Source organism: Arvicola amphibius, chromosome 7 (genome assembly GCF_903992535.2).
Source record: "Arvicola amphibius chromosome 7, mArvAmp1.2, whole genome shotgun sequence".
Classification (NCBI taxonomy): domain Eukaryota; kingdom Metazoa; phylum Chordata; class Mammalia; order Rodentia; family Cricetidae; genus Arvicola; species Arvicola amphibius.
In genome coordinates this window covers 106183569-106207749 of record NC_052053.1, presented here as the reverse complement: position 1 = coordinate 106207749, position 24181 = coordinate 106183569, and the positions used below count along the sequence as shown (strand labels likewise).

The following is a 24181-nucleotide window of genomic DNA, read 5'->3' as shown; positions in this document are numbered from 1 at the left end:
CTTCAGAACCATATTTGTTAAATATCAAAAGACACCGCATCTGACCACCATCCCAACTTTAGCTCCCACCAACCATTCTTGCACATTCTCCCTTCCTCCTCCTTATGCAAGGTGAGGGAGAAAATCTTAACGTAACAAAGGAGAGATGGATGTGTGAAATATGAGGCTGAATAAAAATGGCTGAAAAGCCAGCCAGGCTGGAGGGCGGCCACACCCAGTGCTAATATGGACCGCTTCTAAATAACTCTGTTAGACCAGAGGGCAGCTGCTACTGCTTTGTTATTTCCCTCCATTTATTTCACTGAAACCCATTGTTAATAAAAAACGGCATGGATTATTCCAATGACAGTCACAAAGACCGAAATATTTCATAGTGAACCACCCTAATAAGTGGCTACGCCATCATATTTTCAGGATTTGGAGAGCTGGTCTGCTTTTCCTGTCTCCTTTGTGTGACCACAAATAACAAGCCTGGAATGGGTGTGTCCCTCCCTCCTAAGAATGCCCTCTCAGTTAATGGCTCTGATCTCAACCTTTGGGCAGAAACAGATGCACTGGGAAGCAGGAACGATAAGGAAGCACTTTAACTCCGCGGCTGAGAGATTAAACAAGTCCTGAATGATCAGGCCAAAAAAATAAACTCCCGGAGGAGGCAAATGATGCATTATTTACAATACCACAATACACAAGAAAACAAAGGGGTGAATGGGAGGGGACAAAGGCGGCGGGGTAGGGTGGGGGGAGACAGATATCATCCGTGTCGATTTTTACAAGAACAGGTTTACTCCCCCCCCTCCCCCCCCCCCGGCAGAAAGCTCCTGGGTGTAAAGCATGCATAGGTCCCACAGGTGAAATGATGCACAATGGCCGAGTCCGGATCGCGGTTCCGCGTGCGCCGCAGGCATGCACTACCGAAATAAAGAGAATACCCTGACTTTTCCAGTTGCTCCACACACAGTCCATCTTGGTGGAATCGGCAGTGGCCTGCATGGTGCGGGCTTGGCGGGCTCGCTGTGGCTCTCCTCCAGGCGCTGAGCTTGCACTCCGTGTCGCTGCCCGGCTGCGGCGGTGGGCTCCGGTGGCCGCGCGGCTGCAGTGTGAAGCCGCACCGGGCGCGCGCGCAAGGGGCGGGTGGGAGCGTGCGAGCGCCGCAGAGCCCGGTAGCGAATCAGTGCGATGCCGGAGCAGCTTAAGCGCGCGCACGCGCGCGGATGCGGCGGCTCAACGGGCCCGCGGCTTGGGTTGGGCAGCTTAGGGGTGCTGCCTCCGAGACTGTGGAGCGTTGATGGGGCGCGCACGCAAGCTAGATACGGGTGCGGGAGTGCGGAAGAAGGGGAGAAGAGAGGAAGGAAAGGAACACCCGTGTGGAGATGGCAGCTAAGGAGACCAGAGCTATTCCTGACCAGCGTGTTGCATATTCTAGCAATTTCTTAGAAACGAGAAACCTGTTGGCCAAGACATGTGGCAGTACAGATGTCAAGCTTACAGCATAATGCCCACTAGTCCTCACTTTTGCTGGCCTCTCCTGTCCCCAGTTCTAAAAATGTTGGACACAGATTGCTGCTCAGGATCTTTCCATAGGAATGCCAAATTCTGTCCCTTGTCTGGAATATTCCACAATTACCTCAAACCTTGTGAATAAAATTGTGGCTACCATTTTGCAATTATCTGAGCAACAATTACTGGCTAGAATCTTACTGTAGTCTCAAAGAACTGTAATTTCTCCAGCGCTTATTGAATGAATACATATTAGAATATGGAACTTGGAAGCCCTTAAGTGTTGGCACATCAGATGGGGTCATTGGTCATTGACAGGGGTGATCAGTTTGGGGGACATTCAAACAGAACTCAGAGAAACAAGGGGCATGCTGTCAAAAATGTCACCTTTGGGACTGGGGCACAGTGGAGGAAGAGGACTGGAGTCGTGTTTGATTTGACTGAGATTTCAGGAGTCCCAGACCAAACGTAAATGTAGAAGGAACGGGTGGTTACTGTCTCAGCAGTAAACACTCTATTGGAATGTACACAAAGCCCTTGGCCAACTGGATAGGCCATAGATGTGTTTTGATGAGAATAAGGTAAGATAGGAAAGAGGTAAGAATGGAATGGAGGCGTTGTTTGGAATGGGGTCCATGAGGAGACAAGACAAGAGTGAAGATAGGAGATGTTCTGTCTTGGGGGTCCCGGAAGGATTGCGAAGGAAGATTTCTGGACACCAAAGCCACATTTCCTGCTTTGTTTTCCTGTGACGTAGAGTACTTCTCTTCCCCTCCTGGAGGAGTGCAGCCTTCTAGATTCTTCCCCAGTTTGGCAGGTTGTGCTTGTAAGCATGATTTCTTCTTCATTTTTAAGAGAATATAGTCTTTAAAATGGGATCTTTAGGCTTATGCATATTCTTTTCAGAATACAGGGCTCCAACGTGACCAGTTGGGCCCCCCTGGCTCTGATTGTAGTCTCTGAAGTTACACCTGAGAAACCGAAGTAATTATGGCTGCAGGGAATGATTCGGCCTTTCTGGGCAGCTGACCCCCCCTACACAGGAAGAGTATGGATTCTCTTCAAAGCTGATGGGGAGCACATTATGACCAAGCACTTTCCAAACTCACCTCTAGAGGGAAGCGGCCTTGTTCCTTGTTCTGTTTGTATCTCCTAACCCCCCTCCCATTTTTTTCTTCATTTCACAGCCTGTCATTGTTGGGAATTAAGTCAGCAGGTGATCTGGTAAATGCCCATGAGCTCACCAGCACCAAAATCTCCCTGTCTGAGGTAGACTCAGAAAGGAGAGGGATGGACAGGAGTTGCCTGGAGTCTGTTACTGCCCCCAGGCACCTCTCAGTCTTTGGAGCCTGGGCCACTAGGAGGCACTGCCAGTCCAACAAAAGCCTCAGGCTTCTAGGTGATGATGCCAGCAGGTACATTCTGTTCAGTAGAGGGACAATTGAGAAATAGCCAAGTTTCAAGTGTTCTGCCACCTCCCCCCAGCCTCTCCATATCCTGCTAATCAGAATGAATAGCATACCTCGCTAATCTCAACAAGAAAACATCCCCTTCTCTCCCCTCTACCTACCTAGAGTACCTCCGCAAAGACCAGTGGTCAGAAGCAAGCTCTTTCTCAACCAGAGGATAAATCAATGACAAAAGTCTTGGGCTGCACATTTTTGCTGACCACCAACCTGACTCGGGAATGCCAGTTTAGCTGAAAATAACATTTTTCTGAATCATTTCAAATTTTGAAGAAAGCAGTCTGATGGAACACGAGAAGCCAGTAGGGTCATCGGATAGTTGAAGGTTGGGGAAGGAGCCTGCCAAAGATGGGGTAGGATTGCATTGCTACTCGTGACATGAGAATGGAGAGGCTTGAGATTAATGCGCAGGAAACAAGGGAAACAGAAATAGATTGATGGAGCAGTAGAGGAGGGAGATCACTGGCCTGGGAGTCTCAGACTCCTGCATTCACGAGACCCACATGTACTGCAGCAGTTGCCTGGCCATCAGCAATGGGCATCCCTGGGCTCTCACAATACACAAAAAGTTCTAGCTTTACAAGCTTGCCGCTACGAAATAAGACTTTACTTCCCACAGACCTGGCAAATGGATACTTTCTTTCCTTGCATCTACATAGAATTGATTGACAGCTCTTGCCAAGTTCAAGTTCAAAATGAAAAAAAAAAAGGGTACAAAAGATATGTAAATTTCCTTAAGAGGTGAAAGAAACTGGAAAGTCAAAAAAAAAAAAGTTTGCTAAGAGGTGGCAGGAACTGCCACAGCCTATAAGCCAGTGGGGAACAGAAGGGCTTTTTCTACAGCCTGCTCAGAACTCTCGGGTTAGGTGCTTGCCAGGAGAGGAAGCGATTGCTTTAGCTTTCAAGATGAAATCATGCATTACGCAGTCTGTTTTGAAGAGGAGCAAAATAACCAAATTCTGTAATTTCATCCAGATTCAGATAAAAGCTGGGGGCTGGTACGCCCACGTTGACTGCGTGGTGTCTGTCTCCCCGTGGAAAAAGAGTACCAACCACCTACACGGATAGGTTAGTTCAACAAATATTTGTTGAGCACACACTCCATGGTCACCACGAATTTCCAGAAGATCCTGACCTAGAGTGTGGGAGAGGACAGAGAATGATGGAAATGTTAAATATACAATATTCTCCTGTGGACGAGTGTGCCAGGAAAACGAAGCAGGCATGACGGGGAGGGAGACTGGGGACTGCGGCTGTCTGCTGTTTTATAAGGAGGGTCGGCAAGGACCGAGCTCATGAGGGGAAGTCGGAGCAGACCTCAGAGGGTAGCAAAAGGCCCTTCGCTGTCTCATTCCAGCACTCAGCAAGCTCAGCAGGATAGCGAACGGAAGGCCAGCTGGGGCTACGTAGCAAGACCTGGTTTGGGGGGGGGGTAGGGGAGGACAAACAAAAGAAAAGAAGGAGGGGGAGGGGCAAAGGGTAGGGAGGGAGGTGGGAAGAGAGGGAAGAAAAGGAAGAAAAAGAAGAGACGAGAAGATGAAGATGTAGGGGGGAAGGAATAGTCAGACGCACGTTCAGGTTTTATGCCAGGATGTGGTAACTAACTGTCAAGCCATCTCAAGCATTCTCCTAGAACATCTTGGGTTTTTTTTTTAGTGTTCTGCAAAGTGTTGTAATAGGAAGTAAAGGCACAGACATAAAAATAGACTTCATTGTGATCAAAGAACATTACGGGTTTGGCTCTATGCTATATGGGATAAGAAATTTTAAAGAGACAGCTAGTTTGGCCCTTAACTGCTCTAACAAGGTAATGCATGGATTGTAATTGTGGAGACTGAGATAGTAGATTAGCTCATAATCCAGGAAGTGCATCTTCATGTGTTCTGGGCTATATAGAATCTCTGGGAAATAGAGCTCATTACTTTGATTTCTGGATTAATTCGTTCATTTACCCATCCATTCATTTGATCTACAAATATTTATAGAGGCCATCATAAGCGCATGTCTCTAACTACAAAGGAGCTATTCATGGGAAACTATAAATAGATGGAAGCAATCAGAAAGCTGTCTGAGTAGGAGGCGTGGATACACACCAGGCAAAAAAGATCGGAGCTTTCGGAACAGGCATCCTAGTGTAGGTGACAACTGAGCCGAGGTCCAAGAAGAAACAGCGCCACCGCTTTGAATGATGGGAAGTTTCCAGGCAGACAAATAGGAAATGTGAATCTTAATTACAGGCACATGCAGGGGTCACTTTATGACAAGCCTGAGAAATAGTGTTGTCAGTAAAGGAGGGAGAGATTGAAGAAGTTCAGCTGGCAAACCCACTGAAGAAGGCGAATCATGGCCCCACACTGAGGATTTTACAGATAGAGGACTTCATTTCTAGCACATATGGAGATCAATCAACTCCCCAGCAGTACAAATAATCATCAGTACCATGATCTCTATCATTCGGGAATGGAAAACATCAAGGCAAGGAGATGGGAGAGAAAAGGGCACTCAGCAGGGGTGATTGGGTTAGCATCTCAGGTCTGTGGCACCATTGATGCTATCTCGTCAGGCCAGTCATTGCTATAGCTCACAGGGCTCACAGCTGGATGAGACCGGTGGTCTCTTCCCCCCTCCAGTAGCCGACACAGCGCCTTCTAGCACTGTTGGGATGAAGCTTCCACGTTAGCATTAGCTTGATCTCTCCATGTTTCATGCCGCAGGGGTGTGGTGCCTTTAGCAATAGGGTCTTACCATCAAGTTCTAGGTGATATAACAATTGTTTTGCATACAGATTAATGTATGTACTCTCAGCCTTCATCAGAGAAGCTTCTATTCGCAGTAAATAACATAGAGACCCACAATCGGCAAAGGTACAGAGAATAAGAGCCTATGGAATGCTCATGCCTACAGGGAATGCCTGTACTGCATGTGTGTGCGTGTGCATGCGCATGGGCACACACACACACACACACACACACACACACACACCAGGGCTCAGCGGTCATTGTGCAAGAAGTGGTAAGACTACACAGGCCAGAGGTATATAAACACAAGGAAGCAGGGTCCTGGTCCTCAGTACACAACAGGGCAGCTGCAATGTGAACTCACAGTAGTAACAGCAGCATACACAGGCACTGTGAAAGTTCAAGCCAGAACAAATCCAGAAGGAGAGGGTAACAGTCATGAGGCGTCACCCCCTGGAGTCTGTCAACAATTGGTGGCTGCTGGGTAAGGGAGAGTTGGTTCTCATGAGGAGCGAGCGCTGCCACCAGCAGGTAAATTGCACTCCATCAGGAGGCCACGCAAGCTGAACATATGCTCATCACAGACTTGTAGAGTGAAAAAGAGGACAGAAAGATGGGGGTCGAGGGAAGGGGATAGGCCTGGGAGAAGCTTGGGAGGAGGCGAATATGGTACAAATTCTCAAAGAATTAATTTAAAACCAAAACTTAGTTATGGGGAGACGATGGCTCCGTGCTTAGGAGAACTTGCTGCTCTTGCAGAGGTCCTAGGTTCCCATTCTCCAACATGATGGCTCGCAACTGTCCAGGGGTTCTGATGTCCTCTTTTGGCCTCTGTGGGGCACTACAGCATTACTTATACATGGTATACACACATACATGCAGATGAACAGTCATACACATAAAATATTTTGACAAACTGTTGATAATCAGTTTAGAGGAGGTTTTAAAAGAGAGACAAAGCTAAAACAGTGCAGTAGAACAAAGGCAGGGAAGAGATCAAGGAGAGCATCTACAGTCCTTGACTTGCTGGGGGTCGGGGGAGTACTAACTCCAGACTCTAACAAGTCAAATTTGACTATTAAGTATCTCTGAACCAACCCTATAAGGAAACTACCATAAGCTATAACTTCAAATGAATGAGATAGATGAGTAACAGAATCAAGCCAATCAGACAAAGAGAGACTAGGAAAGGGTCTTCCAGGATGGAAAGCACAAGTGGGAATGTTAAGAATGTACTGAAACATGTCGGAACAGGCTACCTAAAAAACCCAGAGCTATCAAGTCGATTAAACAAAATGATGTGAAGGAAGCTTAATGAAGAAAAGTCTAGTGCATTATTCAAATAGAAAAGCCAAAAGTAGAGATGGAAAAGAGGCCAGCAAGTCAGTGAATCTTCACCAGCCATTTTCCCAAATTCTCTTACTAATGTGGTTTGTAGGTTCTTCTGAACTTTGGGCCTCATTCACCGCCATCGTACCAGCCCATACCCTGTCACACTAAACTGGCTAAAGCCTGCAGGAAAACAATGACTAAGCTGGAGAAGAACAACTCCGTCTTTCTCCTGAATTGCGAAGGAGAAACGTTCAACATTTTTACTACTGAGCGTGACAACGCTGGCATTAAATTTTTCTCTGGTATTCGCTGGATTAAGAAAATGCTACTCTAGCGCTAGTTTTCTGAACACATATTAAATTTTAGCAAGCGCCTTTTCTAAAGCTACTGAAATGAGTCTATGCACTTCTCTGGTTATTCTGTGATGTAGAAATTACAAGCAGTGAGCTGTAAATCTTCAGTAAAACTTTTATTCCTGGACTAAATCTCATCGATTCTTTAATGTGATGGCTTTTAATGCACTGCTCAGAAAGGTTCAGTTTCCTAAACTTTCTTGTACAGTTGTAAGAAACATACTATCCTCTGCCATCATCACCACCACCACCACCACCATATCCTCTACCTCATCCTTGTCCTAGTCTTCTTTTGGAAATACCTTTCCTTTTATTTTGCATTATGGTCATACCAGCCTCAGCAATCAAGTTTGAAAATGTTACTTTTCTGGAAGCGTTCCTATAAGATGGGATTCTTATTGTAATATTTGTAAGAATTCACCACTTAGTCCCCCCCCCAGGGGGCCCAGTTGACACATACAAGTCTTCAATCAGGTATGATAGGATCCCGCTTTTTAGTTTCTGCTTATGGTAGTTTTGGTTAGCTTTATCCAAGTAAATTTGTCTATTAAATTTTTTTTTTTGTTGAACTGAGAATATAGCACAGTGATGGGGGTCGGCCTAGTGTGTGTGAACTCACAAATTCAAGTCCCAGCACTGCAAAAGAAGAACGTCAAGTTTGTTGGTGTAAATCACTCATCCCTGCCCTTTAACGTTTCCGGTAACCTAGAAAAGCCACTGTGTCGGTCCCTCGTTTGTGACATCGTCACGTTTCCTCTGCTTGCCTCTTGATCGATGGGTTGGGAGTTTTTCAGTATTACAAATTTATTTTAAATAACTAAATTCTTATTTGTTGTTCTTTCTTTATATATTTGGTTTATATTTTATCTTATTATTTTTATTCTAATTCTAAGGAAAGCAGGAACTGCTTGTGGTTTGTGCCGTAAGAGTTTTGTATTATACAGGAAAATACAAAGTTACATGTTCACAATAGACTGGAATAAACTAGTTTCTTTTATTAATTAAAAGTAATAAATAAGTTACTTTTATTTTAACGCCTCCGTTTTACCAACCCTTTCAAATGAAAGCATATTAGTGTTTTAAGCTATAAACAAAAATCTGGTATGTTCATTTAAATCCATGCAGTTTGGGCAAGAGAGATGGCCCAGCAATTTAGAACACTTGCTTCTCTTCGAGAGGAAGGAATTCTGTTCCCAGCAACCACACTGTGTGGCAAAAAACGGCACTGCCTATAACTCCGGGAGATCTGATGGCCTCCTCTGGCCTCCATGGGCACTGCACTCTATGTTCACAACCCCCCATACACTCACACAAAAACACATAGTAAAAAAAAATGTTTAAAAAGAACCCATAAAATTTAAAACTACAAATTTGCCTTCAAGCACTATTTTAGATACCTCTATAAATTTCAGTACGTTATAGTAATGTTACTAGTAGTTCAGAACATTTTCTAGTATTCATTTTTTTGGTCCATCAATGAAGTAATATTATAAACAATTGGGGATTTTTCTAACTAAATAAATTTGTACTGTTTGCTTTGCAATTAATAAACAAATTCTGTACAACTATAACACACTGAAACATTTTACAACTTTCCTTATATCTTGAAATATGCTCAATTTTAACATAAACGTCAAACCAACTTGAAAGACTGTGTATTTAGGCTCTACAAATGGCAGTCAACTTACATTAGTTAATCACAGAATTACATAATCTATCCTACTCAATTTTTTTCAGTAAGACATTAAAAGAAGTGTTACAACTAATTTTGATGTTTTATTTTTAGATTTTTAAAATCTATAACCTGTGCTTTATATATTTTGAACCATGTTGTTGAGAATTTATCAATTCAAGCCTATCATGTCTTACTGATTAATTTATTTTTTATGTCCCTAGCAATAATCTTTGACCAAAAGTCTCTTATAGTTGGTAGTGACATACACAATATTTTTCTCTTGGTCTGTGTGGAAAAACTTATTCCATCCTTTGCTTCCGAACCTGTAGCTCTGTATATTATCATAAACAGCATAGTCTTGAGTCATTATTTTAATCTAGGCTAGTTAACTTTGTAAAGATTTTGTGTGTTAAATCATTAATACTTCTGAACCTTCATCTCCCTACTTCCTTCTTGTTCATTTACACCCATTTAATTCACTTCTTCCTTTATCATCTTTAAATAGTATCAAATGTATTTTTGTTCATTCCTTCATTCCTCTAATAGTTTCATAAGATTATATTTATTATAGTATATATTTATTTTGTTATAATATATATTTACTATATTATAGATTATTTTATTTCATAAATAAATCTTTTCAAAAAGATTATTATTTATGAGTATGTGTGTGTGCACATGTGTGCGCAGTGCTCACAGAAATATGTGTTGGATCCTCTGGAGCTGAAGTTAGAGACAGCTGTGAGATGCTGGATGAGGGTGCTGGAATTTGAATTCAGGTCTTCTGCAAGAGCAGCAAGTACTCTTAACTGATGAACCATTTCTCATTCTCCATTATAGTGATACCTTTTGGAACATTTTAGTGATCATCGTAGAAACCGTGATGTTCTTTCCTAGTTTATTCCAGTCTATTTTGAACAAATGAAACTTTTCATTTTTCTGTATAATACGAAACTCTCATGGCAGGAACCACAAGTATTTCCTGCCTTCAGCTGTTATGCATATAACGATCAACAAATTACATAAAAATCAATCAATAAAAATTTAACAGTATTTCTTCCATCTACACTATCAGATCTCCATCTGGGAGCCTTTATTTCAGTCCAAAGAACTTTCTTTTCAATTTCTTTTAATTGAGGTCACGACAATCAATTATCTCAGATTTCGGTCCGATATCTTTATTTAACTCCCATTTATGGTTGCTGTTTTATTGGGCAAAGATGTTTTAAGCAGCACAGTTTCCTTCAGGCAGCTTCAAACTTTCAGTCTTAGATGAGGAGAACCTGCATTTGATTCCCATCACCTACATGCTGGTTCATAACCACCCATAACTCCACTTCTCGGGGATCTACTACCTTCATCTGATCTCTGCCCAGCACGCACATGGTATACGTGTACACATATATGCACATGGCACACACACATATATGCAGGCAAAATATTTCCAGATAAATAAATCTAATTTAAAAAGTTTAAAATTTAAAAAAAAAGTTTAAAATTTCATTCCGATGGCAATTGGTCTGTGTACTTGCAGTTGAAAAGTCAAGTGCGATTTCTTGTTGCTTCATGTGGACTAGTTCTGACCTTCAAAACGATTTTATTTTCAGCTTTTTTTCTACTTGTTTATGAAATTTTATGATTTCTTTGGGTTCTACTGAGCCTTAAATATGCAGATAAGTGACTTTTAACCAGTTTTGAAGGAAACATTCTCAGTGTTGGAAGGGTCAATCTTGTTTACGTGACAGGATTGAACATCACTATGAAAACGATCTCTAGGCATATCTGTGAGGTTTTTTTTCATTAGGTTAGTTGGGGATGGCTGGACACTGCAAATGTAGAATATTTCTGTTGCGGTGACAAAATGTACCCTGCTGTAATGGACTGAGCCCCACGACTGTGAGCCACAGTACACCCCTCTCCTGTAAGTTGCTTTAGTCAGTTAGCAATGGAACAGGCAACACATGCACATGTCTTTCTTCATTCCTTCTGACTTGTTTGCTCTCTTCTCTTCTGCAAACCCAATGGTTGATGTTAGACCTCCCGAAACTGTTTCGAGCATATCATCTACTTCGTTTATATTTTCATGTCTTTGTTCTTTTTAGTCACTCCTTTAGGCAATTTCTGTGCCTGGGTTCACTGTCTCTGTACCCTATTGTTGAATATTTTGTTAAATGTTTAGTTGTGATTTCAGAAATTTTATTACTACTAGAAATTTAAGCTTTGCAAACAAAAATTTTCACCTTTTAAAATCTATTTTCTTTCACCTATCTATTATAGTTTTAAAAAATCTTCTATTTGTTGTCTATAATATGTGGCTCATCTGTGTCTGCTTATGTAATCTCTCTCTTTGCTTGATCATTGTCCTATGTTTTTGCCTCTTGCATGTCTACATATACTTTATAGTATGATGAACACTATGTGTATAAACAGTCATAAAGAGAAATGATGATATTAGCCTTCAGAAAAAAAGTTATCTTTCTCTATTAGTCAATTGGATAAGTTGTTGATCAAGTTCAGAAACTGAACTGAATCATTGTGAGTCTCAGGGTTTTTGTTTGTTTTGAGATAGGGTCTCAGGTATCCCAGACTGGCCTCCAAATTTCCATGTCACTAAGTAGCCAAGTGTCTTAGTTGGGGTTTCTATTGCTGTGAAGAAAAACCACAACCAAAGCACCTCTTATAAAGGAAAACATTTGACTGGGGCTTGCTTACAGATTCAGAAATGAGTTCATTATCACTATGGCCAGGAGTACAGAGGCAGACAAGTAGGCATGGTGCTGGAGCAATAACTAAAAGCTTTACATCCTGATCCATGAGTGCAGACAGAGAGGGAGGTGGAGGGAGTGAGGGAGGGAGGGAGAGAGAGAGAGAGAGAGAGAGAGAGAGAGAGAGAGAGAGAGAGAGAGAGAGAGAGAAAGAGAGAGACTAGGTCTAGTATAGGCTTTTGAAATCTCAAAGCTTACTCCCAGTGATATACCTCCCCCAACAAGGCCACACCTCCTAATCAATCTTAAACAGTTCACCAAATGGGAGTCAAGCATTCAAACATATGAGCCCATGAGGACCAATCTCATTCAAACCGCTACACCAAAGATGGCTTGAAACTTCTGATTCTCCTGTCTCCTGGGGTTTCAGTTTTAATTGGATGCTACCCATCTCTGGTTTCTGTTGCCTTGTGGATGAATTTATGATATGATTCTTTTAGGTCATCATTCTAGTAACACACAAACATTTGTTTCCAATCTATAGTAAACACGAGCTCCCAGTCTTATACGCTACTCCAGTACATATCACGTGCCATTCAGAGCTCCTCAAGATTCCTGAGTTGTATCAACACCATACAGAATCTTCACAAGGGCTCTCTCACTCTGAACAGTCATTTATATTAGTTACTTTTCTGTGACTGAGATAAAACACCATGACCAAGGCAACTTATAGAAGGGTGTATTTGGGCTTATGGTGAGAGAAGGATAGGAGTTCATCACGGCAGGAAGTACATCGGTAGGTGGCAGGCATAAGCAGGAAGCTGAGTGCCCACTTCCTCAATGGCAAGCACAAAGCAGAAAGAACAAGCTGGAAGTGGCTTGAGGATTTTACTCTCAAAGCCTGTTTCCAGTAACATTCCTTCAGCAAAGTCACACCAATGAACCCTCCCCAAATAGCGCCATCTGCTGGAGACCAAACGTTCAAATGCCTGGGGCTATGGGGGACATTTCTCATTCAAGCCACTACAATCTAATATTTAGTCGGTACCTGCATTTGATATTTGTTCCCACAGAAGAAAGTGATCAAGGACACCTCTTCACCTGGGAGCATCTCTCTTACGTATTGAACTGTAGTTGGTCTCATTAGCTCTCAAGTTGCCTAGTGTCTTTACAAAAGCTACCATGTCCTTCATTTGCTCACGTCCCTAGTTGTTATAGAAGGAATATATGACACACTGCTAGTTTCCCCACCTAGAGATGAGGTCTGCATTTTAAAACACCAAATAATAAGCATTCAAAGTAATTGCTTGATTAAGGAAAATCTAATTGGAAATTTAATTTTTTAAGAAAACATTGAAATGTCATGTGGTGTACAACTAAAGCAGTATTTAGTTAGGGATGATGTCATTAAACTTATGTGTCGGACAAGACAAGTAGGAAATTAATAAGCTAGATGGAAAACATTAGCAGTAGATAAAGTAAATGTACACAAAGGATGCAGAAAAAAATCAGAACAATAATAATGGCAGGAGCTCAATGAAATACAAAGTAATAGAACAGGGCTAGAAGCTTGGAGAGCAAATCTGCCTAGTGTCCTGTAAAATGCTGAACAAATGGAAGCCCAGCATTCTTCTTAGGTCTGTAATCAAACTCCAGCAAAGGTTGCTCTCAGATTAGAGAGGTTGATGGCAAATCTTAAAATCCAAAAATAAGTAAAAAAAAAAAAAACCATAAATCAAATTCTTCAAAATAAGCCCCAAACCCCAAAGACAATGTAGATGATAGATAAATACATGAAAAAAAAAATCTCCTCTGAGTCCTCATGGAAGGACATTTTAAAATAGAAAGCAATGTTAATCCAGACCTATCAGGATGGCCAAACACAACTAGAATGACATCATCAAATACATGCTGGCAAAGGTGTGTGTCAACAGGGACTCTCATTTTCTGATGAAAATACAAAACAGAACATTGACTTGGGAGACAACTGGGCAACTCCCCGCCCGTCAGAGCAGCTTTCCATAGAGTCAGCAGTTGTGATCTCTGACATTGGCCCAAGGGATGAAAACGGTGTGCACTCCAAACCCTGCATGCGGGTATTTAGAGTAGTTATTTTCAGCTGCTCACACTTAGAACCTAGTGAGTTATTCACTAGAAGGATGAGCTGGTCTGTCTAAGCAATGGAGCATTCTTCAATGCTAAAAAGAGAGGACCTCTTAAGTCATTAAAAGACATGGAGGTTAATTTTATATTAATAAGTGAAAGAGGTCCATCTTTTCTAGTGTAGGATTCCAACCACATGGCATTCTCAACATCAAAATACAGTGAAAGAGTCAACCATCAGTGGCTGCCAGAGATCTGAGGCAGGAAGAATGAGTAGACGGTACGCTCAGTACTTGAAGGACAATGAAATTACTCTGTATGATAGGGCTATGATGTCATATACAATATGACTTTGTCCCAAACCACAGAATGTACATACAGCACAAGAGTGATTCCCTGTGTGAGCTGGGGACTCGGGGTGATAATGACGAGCTAGCACGGGTTCGTCGACATAACAATTGTACCTAGGCAGGGGCTGCTGCAAACAGGAAGATTATATCTGCTCCCTGCAGGGGGCAGAGAGGGACATCCTGCATTTTACTTTTGTGTGTGTATTGGGAGAGAACTTAAAACTGCTTTAAGAAATAAAGTCTAGGACTGGGGAGATCGCTCAGCTGCAAAAGTGCTTGCCTTGAAAACATTAAGATCCAAGTTTGAGCCCCAGAAACCAGCCAGGCATAGTGAGATATGTGTGTAAATTCAGCACTGGCAAGGCAGAGAATGACGGATTCCTGGGGCTCATTGGCACTTGGTGAGAGAGGGCTGAGTAAAAAAAAAAACTGTACTGAGTTGAAGAGTGGGAGGAGTGAGAATACAAGCAAAGAGGTCAAGACCATGACCCCATGAAACAGTTTACCTGAGCTAATGGGAGCTCACTAACTCTAGTCTGTCAGGGAAGGAACCAGCATAGGTCCAAACTAGTCCCTCTGAACGTGAGTGACAGTTGCATGGCTGGCGTAGACTGCAGGGCCACTGGCAGTGGGACCAGGATTTATCCCTACTGCATGTACTGACTTTTTTGAACCCATTCTCTTTGGATAGATATCCTGCTCAGCCTAGATATAGTAGTGAGGGCCTTGAACCTTCCCCAAGGCAATGTGCCTTTTACCATCTCTATGGAGTGGATGGGCGGGGTGGGTAAGTGGAGGGAATGGGAGGAGGGAAGGGAGTGGGAATTGGGATTGGTATGTAAAATGAAAAAAAAGAGACAGTTTTCTTTTTTAAATAAAATAAAAACTGTTCTGATTGGAAAAATAAGGGGGGTGCTGGCATCTACTCCTGAGGAGCAGCACCTGAGATGGTCTTCTGGCCTCCACAGGCACAGCACACATGTGCACACAAGTGACTATACACACACGTGAACACACACAAAGTCTAATAATAAAATCAGCGAAATACACTAAACCAATTGCTGGGTCCTGACAATAAAATACAAAGATCTTCAGCATTACTGGCCACGGGAAAAGACACAGTTTTAGGATGGAAAGGATTATGTATTTGCATATAATTTTTAAACTATAGGAAAATATGATTATACATTTAACAATAAAGTAGAGAATTTAGACATATGTTTCACAAAAACATTTAACTTACCAAAACATAATCAAGAAGAACTATGGGTATCTAACTAAAAAGTCAATGTTATTATTATTCTTCTTTTAATCTATGTCCTGGGTTGAGGAGAGGGCTCAGTAGATACAATTCCTGATGCCATGTGTGATATAGTTCATTGTGTGATAAGGGGCCTTTATTGAGAATATACAAATAACTTTGACACTTTGTCAATTAGGCAGTTCAGTTCCAATGGACAATGACACTTCTCCAAGGGAGATGACTCAGCAGCACCTGACAAGATGTGTCACCGACCAGGGTCACACTCTGAGCCAGCGCTCTGCACCCATCCTAGTGTTTGCAAAGAGAGGGAGAGTGCCAAGTGTTGGCTAGGATGTGGAGGAACTGGAACGCTTGCGCCTGATGGCCGGATTGGGGAGCTGTACAGCCACTTAGGAAAACGCTCTGGCTGGTCCTCGGTTACAGTGTGACCCAGCATTTCCACTTGTACATTTATATTCAATGACGCTGAAAATATGCACGCCTGAAGAGGGCCCGTAATTAGTCACAGCGGTTCTATTTACCACAGTCAATAGCAACTAAACTGTGTACCCATCGTCGGTCAAGGGCTGGACCAATCAGCGTATTCAGAACATGGAACGCTTCTCAGTCATTAACTGCCCAAAGGAACTCCATTTTGTCGTAGCTCTAGCTAACTTCACTCAATTCCAGCCTGGGCTGAGAACAGTACACTCACGAAATGCACCTGCGGCTTGGGAGGCTCCTTGTTTTACAACGGAAAACAAATTTTGTTGAATGAGCTGAACAGTTTTGAAACTTCTGCTCCTGGTGTGACCTAATTGTGGGTTTGGGCTTTACAAACCCTACTCTGCCTGTGGTGGGGCTGAGGTTCTTTGTGACGGCCTCCTACGATTGCAGGCTTGACTGTCTTATGAGGAAGGAGGCACTGATAGGAGCTACAAGATGAAGAAGCCTTGAGAACGTAAGCTTGGGGGCTTGTAAAGGCTGTCGTCTGCGATTCTGCCTACAGGAAATCTTCAGATGAGGCAGACAGGCTAGAGGGACCAGGTCAGGGAGGAGGAATGGAACGCTATGACTGCTGGGCAGTGTTTCTTTGGAGGAAAATGAAATTTGTGCTACGTGGTGACTAGATTAAAGACAAATCATTCACATACTGTCAAAAAATGCAGCTGAGTGGTGGTGGCACACATGTGGGAGGCTGAGGCAGGCGGATCTCTCTGAGTTCGAGGCCAGCCTGGTCTACAAGAGTTAGTTCCAGGACAGGCTCCAAAGCTACAGAGAAACCCTGTCTCAAAAAAAAATGCATTTAGTTCTTCATAGTTGAAGGCATCTAGCAGGGGTTGGGGGTTGAAGAGGGAATCAGTTTTCTTTAAGGGTTTGGTCACTGGAGTTTGACCATGCTCCAATGAGTATATTGGCAACACAAATTGGACTTGGGATGTGGGATACCCCTCTGTATGCTGTGACTATGTTTTATTATCATTGGTTAATAAAGAAACTTATTTGGCCAGTAGCCAGGCAGAATAGAGCCCGGTGGGAAATCCAAGCAAAGATACAGGGAGAAGGGCAGAGTCAGATGCCAGCAGCCACAGGGGAAGCAAGATGTAAAGTAACAGGCCAGGAGCCTTATGGTAAAATACTAACTAATAGAAATGGATTAATTTAGTTATAAGAGCTACTTAATAATAAGTCTAAGCTAATAGGCCAAACAGTTTGTAATTAATATGAAGCCTCTGAGCGGTTATTTGGGAACTGGCAGGCTAGATGGAAACCTCTGATTGTAGACTTAACATATATAATTTCTTTTCTTTTCTGGTGTGAGGGGAGGGCACAAGGGTAGTAGGGTAGATAGAGCTGGGAGAAATGGGAAGCAAGTGTGATCAGGGTTCATTGCATGAAATTCTCAAATAATCAGTAAAAATATTATGTTAAAAAAGAGAAAACATTACCTCTACATTCTTTCTTAAAGACACTAATTTACATGATTTTGTTAGTTCTGACTGCTCACAATGAATAAAGAATTGAAATCTGAAAAAAATATGGGGGTCTGTGAAATAGTTCTCAAAAAATAAAAAATATCAGAAACACGGAGGGGAAAATTAAGTTAGATCCCTCTCTAGGAGGCTTCTGTCACGAGCCTTGGACAGTACCTGCTGCAATCCTCCTTCATCTGCCAAACCGGCAGGATGCACTTACAAGGGGCAGCCTGGCAACATTAAGAAGCAGGCTGGTTTGCTGCTTAGCTCACCCTCAGACTAGCCTTGTTCTCCAACTCAGCCCCTAAGGACAGCACAGCATCCTGTACAGGCTGGGCTGCCTCGACTGAGCGCCTGGGCCACCCGAGCTTCCAGTTTGCCTGCCCTTTCCTGGGCCTCCTTCCAGACACTCCTCTCAGAACCCTCCCTCCTCCACCCCCACTGGGCTCATAACTGGGCCTAAGGTCTGCAGTTTCAGCCAATCATTTGTCGGGTTTATTTTTTTTTTCTTACTGGTTATTTTGTTCTTTGCTCATTTATTCATAGCCCATCCCTGCCCTCTGCCCAGGGGAAATCCTTGCCTTTTACCAGACAGACGCAGGTTGATTTACATGAAAGAGCACAATCTTTTTGTTTTTGTGTCGTTTTCTTTTTCTTTCAAACACAAACGAAACGTTTCATGGCCTATAGCTGAAAATGGTGAGAAGCAATGAGAAATTTCACAGACCAGCCATAGTACAGTAAGGCAAAGAGCATCCAAGGAGGCTAGCGGCAGTCAAGTGTGTGGGTCGATAAAGTGGGTTACATTTCTTCCTAGTACAATGTGAAAACACGTTCCATTTGTTTGACTAAATAAAATTCACCTGTGGGTCAGGAGGCTGAGTCAGCATCTAGTTGGCAGGAAGTGGTAGGGAGGAGCCTGGTGTAGCTAACTAGCTCGGGTTCTTTAGCGGGGTTGAGCAGAAGGGCTCCAGGGCTTTTTAGGAGATGCCAGCAAGGAGAGAGGGGTAGATATTTGCCATTCAGCCCCTCTGAGCTAGGAGGATTTCACCCCAACCTTTCAATCCCGAGTTCTATAGAGGGGTAGAGATCTAGATAAATTTCCCTTAGTGGCTTTGGGAAAGCTGGTGCGTGAGGGAACAGAATTCCTGCCGACTGTGATCCTTGCGGCTGAACCGCTAGTAGCAGCTGAGTTGCAGTTGCTGATTGGGAAGGCAGTTGCTCAAGGGGCAGCATCTGAATTGGGTGGAAAACAAGTTTGGTTGATGGGGGCTTGACAAATAGCAATCTGATAGACCGAATTAATATGGTAGACTATGAAAACCTTATTGTGTATATATATGAATGTTAACTGTGTTTCTTATTTTCTTTATCATATATTTTGCTATTTTTAGTATAAACCTCCTTTGTGTAGGAGGTATTCACATTTCTTTTTAATTGTCTTTATTTAACCGCGTGCTTTTTAAATGGAAATGCCTGATTACATGAACATCTTAGTGGCTCATATTCTTGGTTACAAGCATACAACAGGCACTGTTTAAACCGTACCCTCTTCTCTCTCCTTCCCTTAGTTATCCCCATTCTATATTCAGGTCAATTTTTTTTTTTATCCCCAGTAGTAGGCTTCTCTGCTAATGCAGTATGCCAAATCGACCAGAATTAAAAAGTAATCCGGGCAGTGGTGGTGCACACCTGTAATTACAGTACCCAGGAGGCAGAGACAGGCGGATCTCCGTGAGTTCTGGAGATCTGTAGGCCAGTCTGGTCTACAGAGTGAGTTCCAGGATAGCTAGGATTGTTACACAGAGAAACCCTGTCTCAAAAAACAAAACAACAAAACAAAACAAAACAAAACCCCCCCAAAAAACCCAAACCAAACCAAAATAAAAACAACCAAACAACAACAAAAAGTTAAGGACCAGGTTTAATCTGAGCAAAGCACTCCTGGATGACTCTCGGAAAAGGGACCAGGAGAGAAATCACATGGCTGTCCTCAAGGGAGTGGTTTAAATGCCCTGTAGGAGTGCGGGGTGATGATGTGTCCCAAGGTGGGCTCGTGCTATGGTAAGCTTTTGGGCAGGGTCTTGTGCTGCTACCATCAGAGAACTGGGCAATTTCTCTGAGAGGGCAGGGTCTGGGGAGGCAGGAACGGGGGCTTTCTCAGCTGGGGCAAACTGTTCCAGGAGAAGACATGCCATACTCATTTTCCTGTGTCTGGCTTAGTTCAGTCTTCGTCACTGTGACTGTGCAGCAGATGTGGCCGTCCTGAATCTCCTGGCTCTATTGGTTTCGTTCTCATCGGACATACACTCAGAGCTGGTGTCCTTGCCCTCTATGCTAGATCTGACTGTGGCGTTTTAGAGACTTACAAAATGAGTTCTCCACAATGGCTGCACTAATCTGCTTTCCCACCACCAGGACATAACTGCTTCTGCTCAGCTTCCTCCCCAGCCTTCATTTATTTTTATTTATAACAGCCACTCTAACTAGCACGAGATGATTACAACCTGAGAAGAGAATGGTCTTCCCAATGGCTGGCTAATTCCTTAAGGCAGGAAACTATTTTTCTTGCAACAGAACTCATTCATACAAGTTAATCTTGTTAGATATTTCTCACACACCCAGACAATATTTCTTCTCCCTGAATTGCCCCATGGCTGGGCATGCTGCAGTAGAGATCACCTTTGTCCACAGCCCCCTAGAATATTTTAGAATAGCTAGTTCTAAGCCATTCACTCTGTCCTGCTTACCCCTCCCTGCAGAGACTCAAGAAAGAATACGGTCAATGCTTTTTCTTTGTTGGTTCTGCCTCTTGATCAAAATCTTAAATACTTTCCCTATGGCCCTATGTGAGGAGGCATGTCCCTTTCCCTGGACATGTAAGTAATAGAATTCTTCTGCTAATGACACTGATCTCTGTTATTAGCTAGTCCCCTCTATGCATTTAACTCTGACTCACAAATGCAGCTCGCATCTCAGTGTTTCTGAGACCACCGTGTGATTAAAACATTTTCTGGTCAACCCTGTCTGTTATGCTTTGAGTCTGAAATGTCCCCCAGAGGCTCACTCTTCAGATACTTGGTTCCTGGATGATGTAAAGGGTGAAGCCGTGGAGACCTTAGGAGGTGAGGCCAGGTTGGCAGAATTGAAACAATAGGGGCAGGAGGATAAAGGTTACTCTGCTTCTGGTGTCAGCTTGTTCTCTCTGCTTGCCAGTCTGGCTGCCATGAGAAGACCTCACCCACGGGTTGTACCTGCCCTGCTATGCCCTGATGAACTGTAGCATCTGAAACCCTGAGCTAGAACCAACCACTGTCCTTAGTTGCTCTGCCAAGTATCTCTGCCACAGTGAAAAGTATCTGCCAACACACTATAAACTAGATTCAGTCGCGGAGATTAGAAAAAGACTTTACCAGATTCATTCTTTTTTTTTTTTTTTTTTTTTTTTTTTTTGGTTTTTCGAGACAGGGTTTCTCTGCAACTTTTTTAGAGCCTGTCCTGGAACTAGCTCTTGTAGACCAGGCTGGCCTCGAACTCACAGAGATCTGCCTGCCTCTGCCTCCCGAGTGCTGGGATTAAAGGCGTGCGCCACCACCGCCCGGCACCAGATTCATTCTTGAACTTTTTTCAAATCATCGAGTTTTAATATTTATAAGAAAAAGTTCGATGTGACAATTCTTATGCTGACAGTTTTGGAGTGGTATATTCCGTGTCTGGGTTCTGGGCAGGACTGCTCCATGCTGAGTTTGTGGTTCACACTGATATTGATAGGCTTTTTCTCTCGCCTACCACCTCGAACATTCCTCCTCATTAACTTCAGGCTGAGGGTCAGCATCAGGGTTGGTACTGGTAAACATTTTCCCTTGTCTCCTTGGTACACTGAGGAACAACGCCGCCTTCTATTTCCTGCCTATTCTTCTAGCCATGGATGAGTTAGATATTTTCTTTGAAAGTCATCATTGACCATTTTGAGAGAATGAAGCAGCAACTAGAATATCTAAATGGATAGTTATTGCACAAATTTGCCTTATACACTGGTGTAAATATTTTCAATAAATCTTCATGGAAGGGAGAGATTGCTTTCCAAGCAGTGTCTCACTGCATAAAGTCACAGAAAAGTCTCTTTTGCTGAGCATGCATTGGTGAACAAAGACCAGAAACCAGATTGAAAATAATAATCTCATTAAACATTAACAGCTCAGTGGTAAAGTTTTGCAAACACTTGCAATTTTGCAGACTTCCCCCTGAGATATCTAAGGAGGAACTTGTATTCTTTTTTAAAGTACCAATCTTAAAGTTTGGGGAACTACCTAAGGAACAGTGATCCCCTCCCCCCCCACACACACACCCAAAGGCAACATGAATCCACAAAGGCAACCTCATTATTTAAGGCACAAAACTTGAGGTGTGTGTTTGTGTTAGGGAAAAAAGTGAAAAAGGCAAGAATGGAGGATTACTGCCAAAGTGCTATGGGCAAACTCACTCTGAAACTCAGCCGCACACAACCCCATGAGCTCAAAAGGAACAGAAGCAGCATGACTGAATGGGTTTGCCTCCTGAAGATGAGTATCTCAGCCGCGGTTTTCAGGAGGTAGAGTGATCAAGAAGTTTCATGAAAAAGAAAAGTATCCCCTTTTTCAAGATCATGGAAATGGCAAGTCCCAGCTCATCTTGAGTGAGTCAAAGATGCTTATAATCATGGTTAAATCTTGAAAGTAAAGAACAGTGACCTGATTCTATTCAGTAAAATTCACATATTATCCCTGAAATCAAAAACACTCTGACACATCTTTGGATCAATCTTCTTCAACTACAGGCTCATCGCCTCTGCAGGATACATTTCATTTGCCTAAAGATGACAGCTATGTGTTGACATAGGCTAACTTAGTCTGCTACACTAGTGTATTTCTCTCAAGGATAGGGACATCCAAATGTAATAAGTAATTTGTAGTAACTTTTTGCAGGTGTTTTCTGAGTCATTTCAGAATGGGTTTAATAAGAAATGGCTTCCTTGAGGGGAGGGGAGGGAAGTGAGAGGAGGGAAGGAGGTGGAAAATTTTAATCATATATATATATATATATATATATATATAGAGAGAGAGAGAGAGAGAGAGAGAGAGAAATGGCTTCCTTGAAATGCTTTTGAAGCAACTCTTATTAAAATGCTGATGAATTTGGAAAGTTTATACATACATGATATTCCTTTAAGGACTTTCTCTTCTAAGCTACCTCACAAACCTAGAGGCAGAGTCCTTACTGACACTGAGAGCATCCATTGCTCCATCTCCTCACATTAAGCTGATGCAGCATCTACAGAAAGACTCGCTATTCTGGTCAGTGTACAGGGACCAGAAAGGCTTACTCAGGGAGGAGAAAGGGTTGCTAGCTGAGGTTTTAGAAGGCATTTGCCTTGCAAACATATGAAAAAGCCACACTTCTGAAAGGGAAAGGAGAAAATGCCAAGAGTCAAAGCTTCTTCTTTCCAGTTTCACTGTATTTGTGGATGAAGATCCTTCTTGCTTTCTAGTTTAACTTCAATTAAAGATCAGCCATCAGGAGCCTGTATGGTGAGTCTCCCTCTGTTCTAGCCTTAAACCTGCCTGATCACTGGGGGTGATGATTATTTGTAACTTAAACATAAATGGAAGATTAGAGAAAGCGTTCCACATGTGTAACACCATCAGCTGAACATGGCTGGTAACACATATCAAGTCACAGATACTGGCTTAAGTTGATCACGTGGATCATTTCACAAGGAAGGCATAGTCATACTCCCATGTCACCTTGGGAGAAACTGAGGCTTGGGCTAGGTAACTTGACTCACTTCCTAAGTCCCCCTTGGTAGAGGCAGATTTCAGATCTGAGTTTGTCTGCTTCAGAGCTCCTCCTATTGTTCCAGACTGGCTCTCCATCTACTGACATTCCTAACCATCACCATCATGGACACAAGGGTCTACAGTCTTGAACCTGGGAAGGCCCAGGTCAGCCTGACATGCAACTTCTGAGGCTGGGCTCAGAGTTTAACAACTGATGTGTGGTGATGCTTTGTGCTTTCCATCTTCATCTGCTCCCTACACAGGGACTAGGGAGGGACCTTGCACGCTGTGCTTCTAGCATCTGATTCCTGGGTTTCCATCTTTAGAAAGAGACATGATGCAAGTGCACCCTATCACCACAGGGATGACAAAGCAATCCCCAGAAGCCCAAATGTTGGGAGTCTCTCAAGTCTGCCTTCAGTCTCTCCTGGCTTTGTAATCCGGTAAAAGCAGCCTGCAGCTACTTACCAACTTCACTGTTTACACAACCTCATCTCCTCTGACCCTCTCTAGGTTCTCTCTGTGTGAACTCTAGACCAGTGAAAGACTAATTTAAAAAATGTGTTGCATCTAAAGAACAACTGAGCTTGTCACCTGGCTGCCAGGTATGCACAAGTGTTTGCACACCTGCATACCAGCACATGTGTGAGCATCTGAAGAACAACTGAAATTGTCACTTGGCCTCCACATATGCACAAGTGCATGTTTACCTACACACCAGCACATGCATGAACACTCACATGCATGCAAAAATACACACACAGTTCTAAGGGGAAGTACTGTATGTTGTTGCTTTATATCATCCACATAAACACACCATGTGGAAAATAAATTTACAATTAATATTCAGGGAAAGTGTTGGCTCTCTTAAATTATGTGTTTTATCAGCTAAGATGTTTACTATATCCACTATTTATTGAGTGAATA

At 42.8% G+C, this 24181-nt stretch overlaps 1 protein-coding gene across 3 annotated transcripts in view; it reads right to left on the bottom strand.

Annotated features, from left to right (window-relative positions):
- Rtn1 (reticulon 1) overlaps positions 1–24181 on the bottom strand; it is a 208261-nt gene that overhangs the window by 27538 nt on the left and 156542 nt on the right. The window contains exon 1 of one of the 3 annotated variants that reach the window (XM_038337288.1): positions 930–990. The exons of the other annotated variants lie outside the window; for them this stretch is intronic. Within the exon in view, the coding sequence (XP_038193216.1) occupies positions 930–990 (61 nt within the window). Of the gene's footprint in view, positions 1–929; positions 991–24181 lie in introns of those variants that run through there. 3 annotated transcript variants of the gene reach the window in all.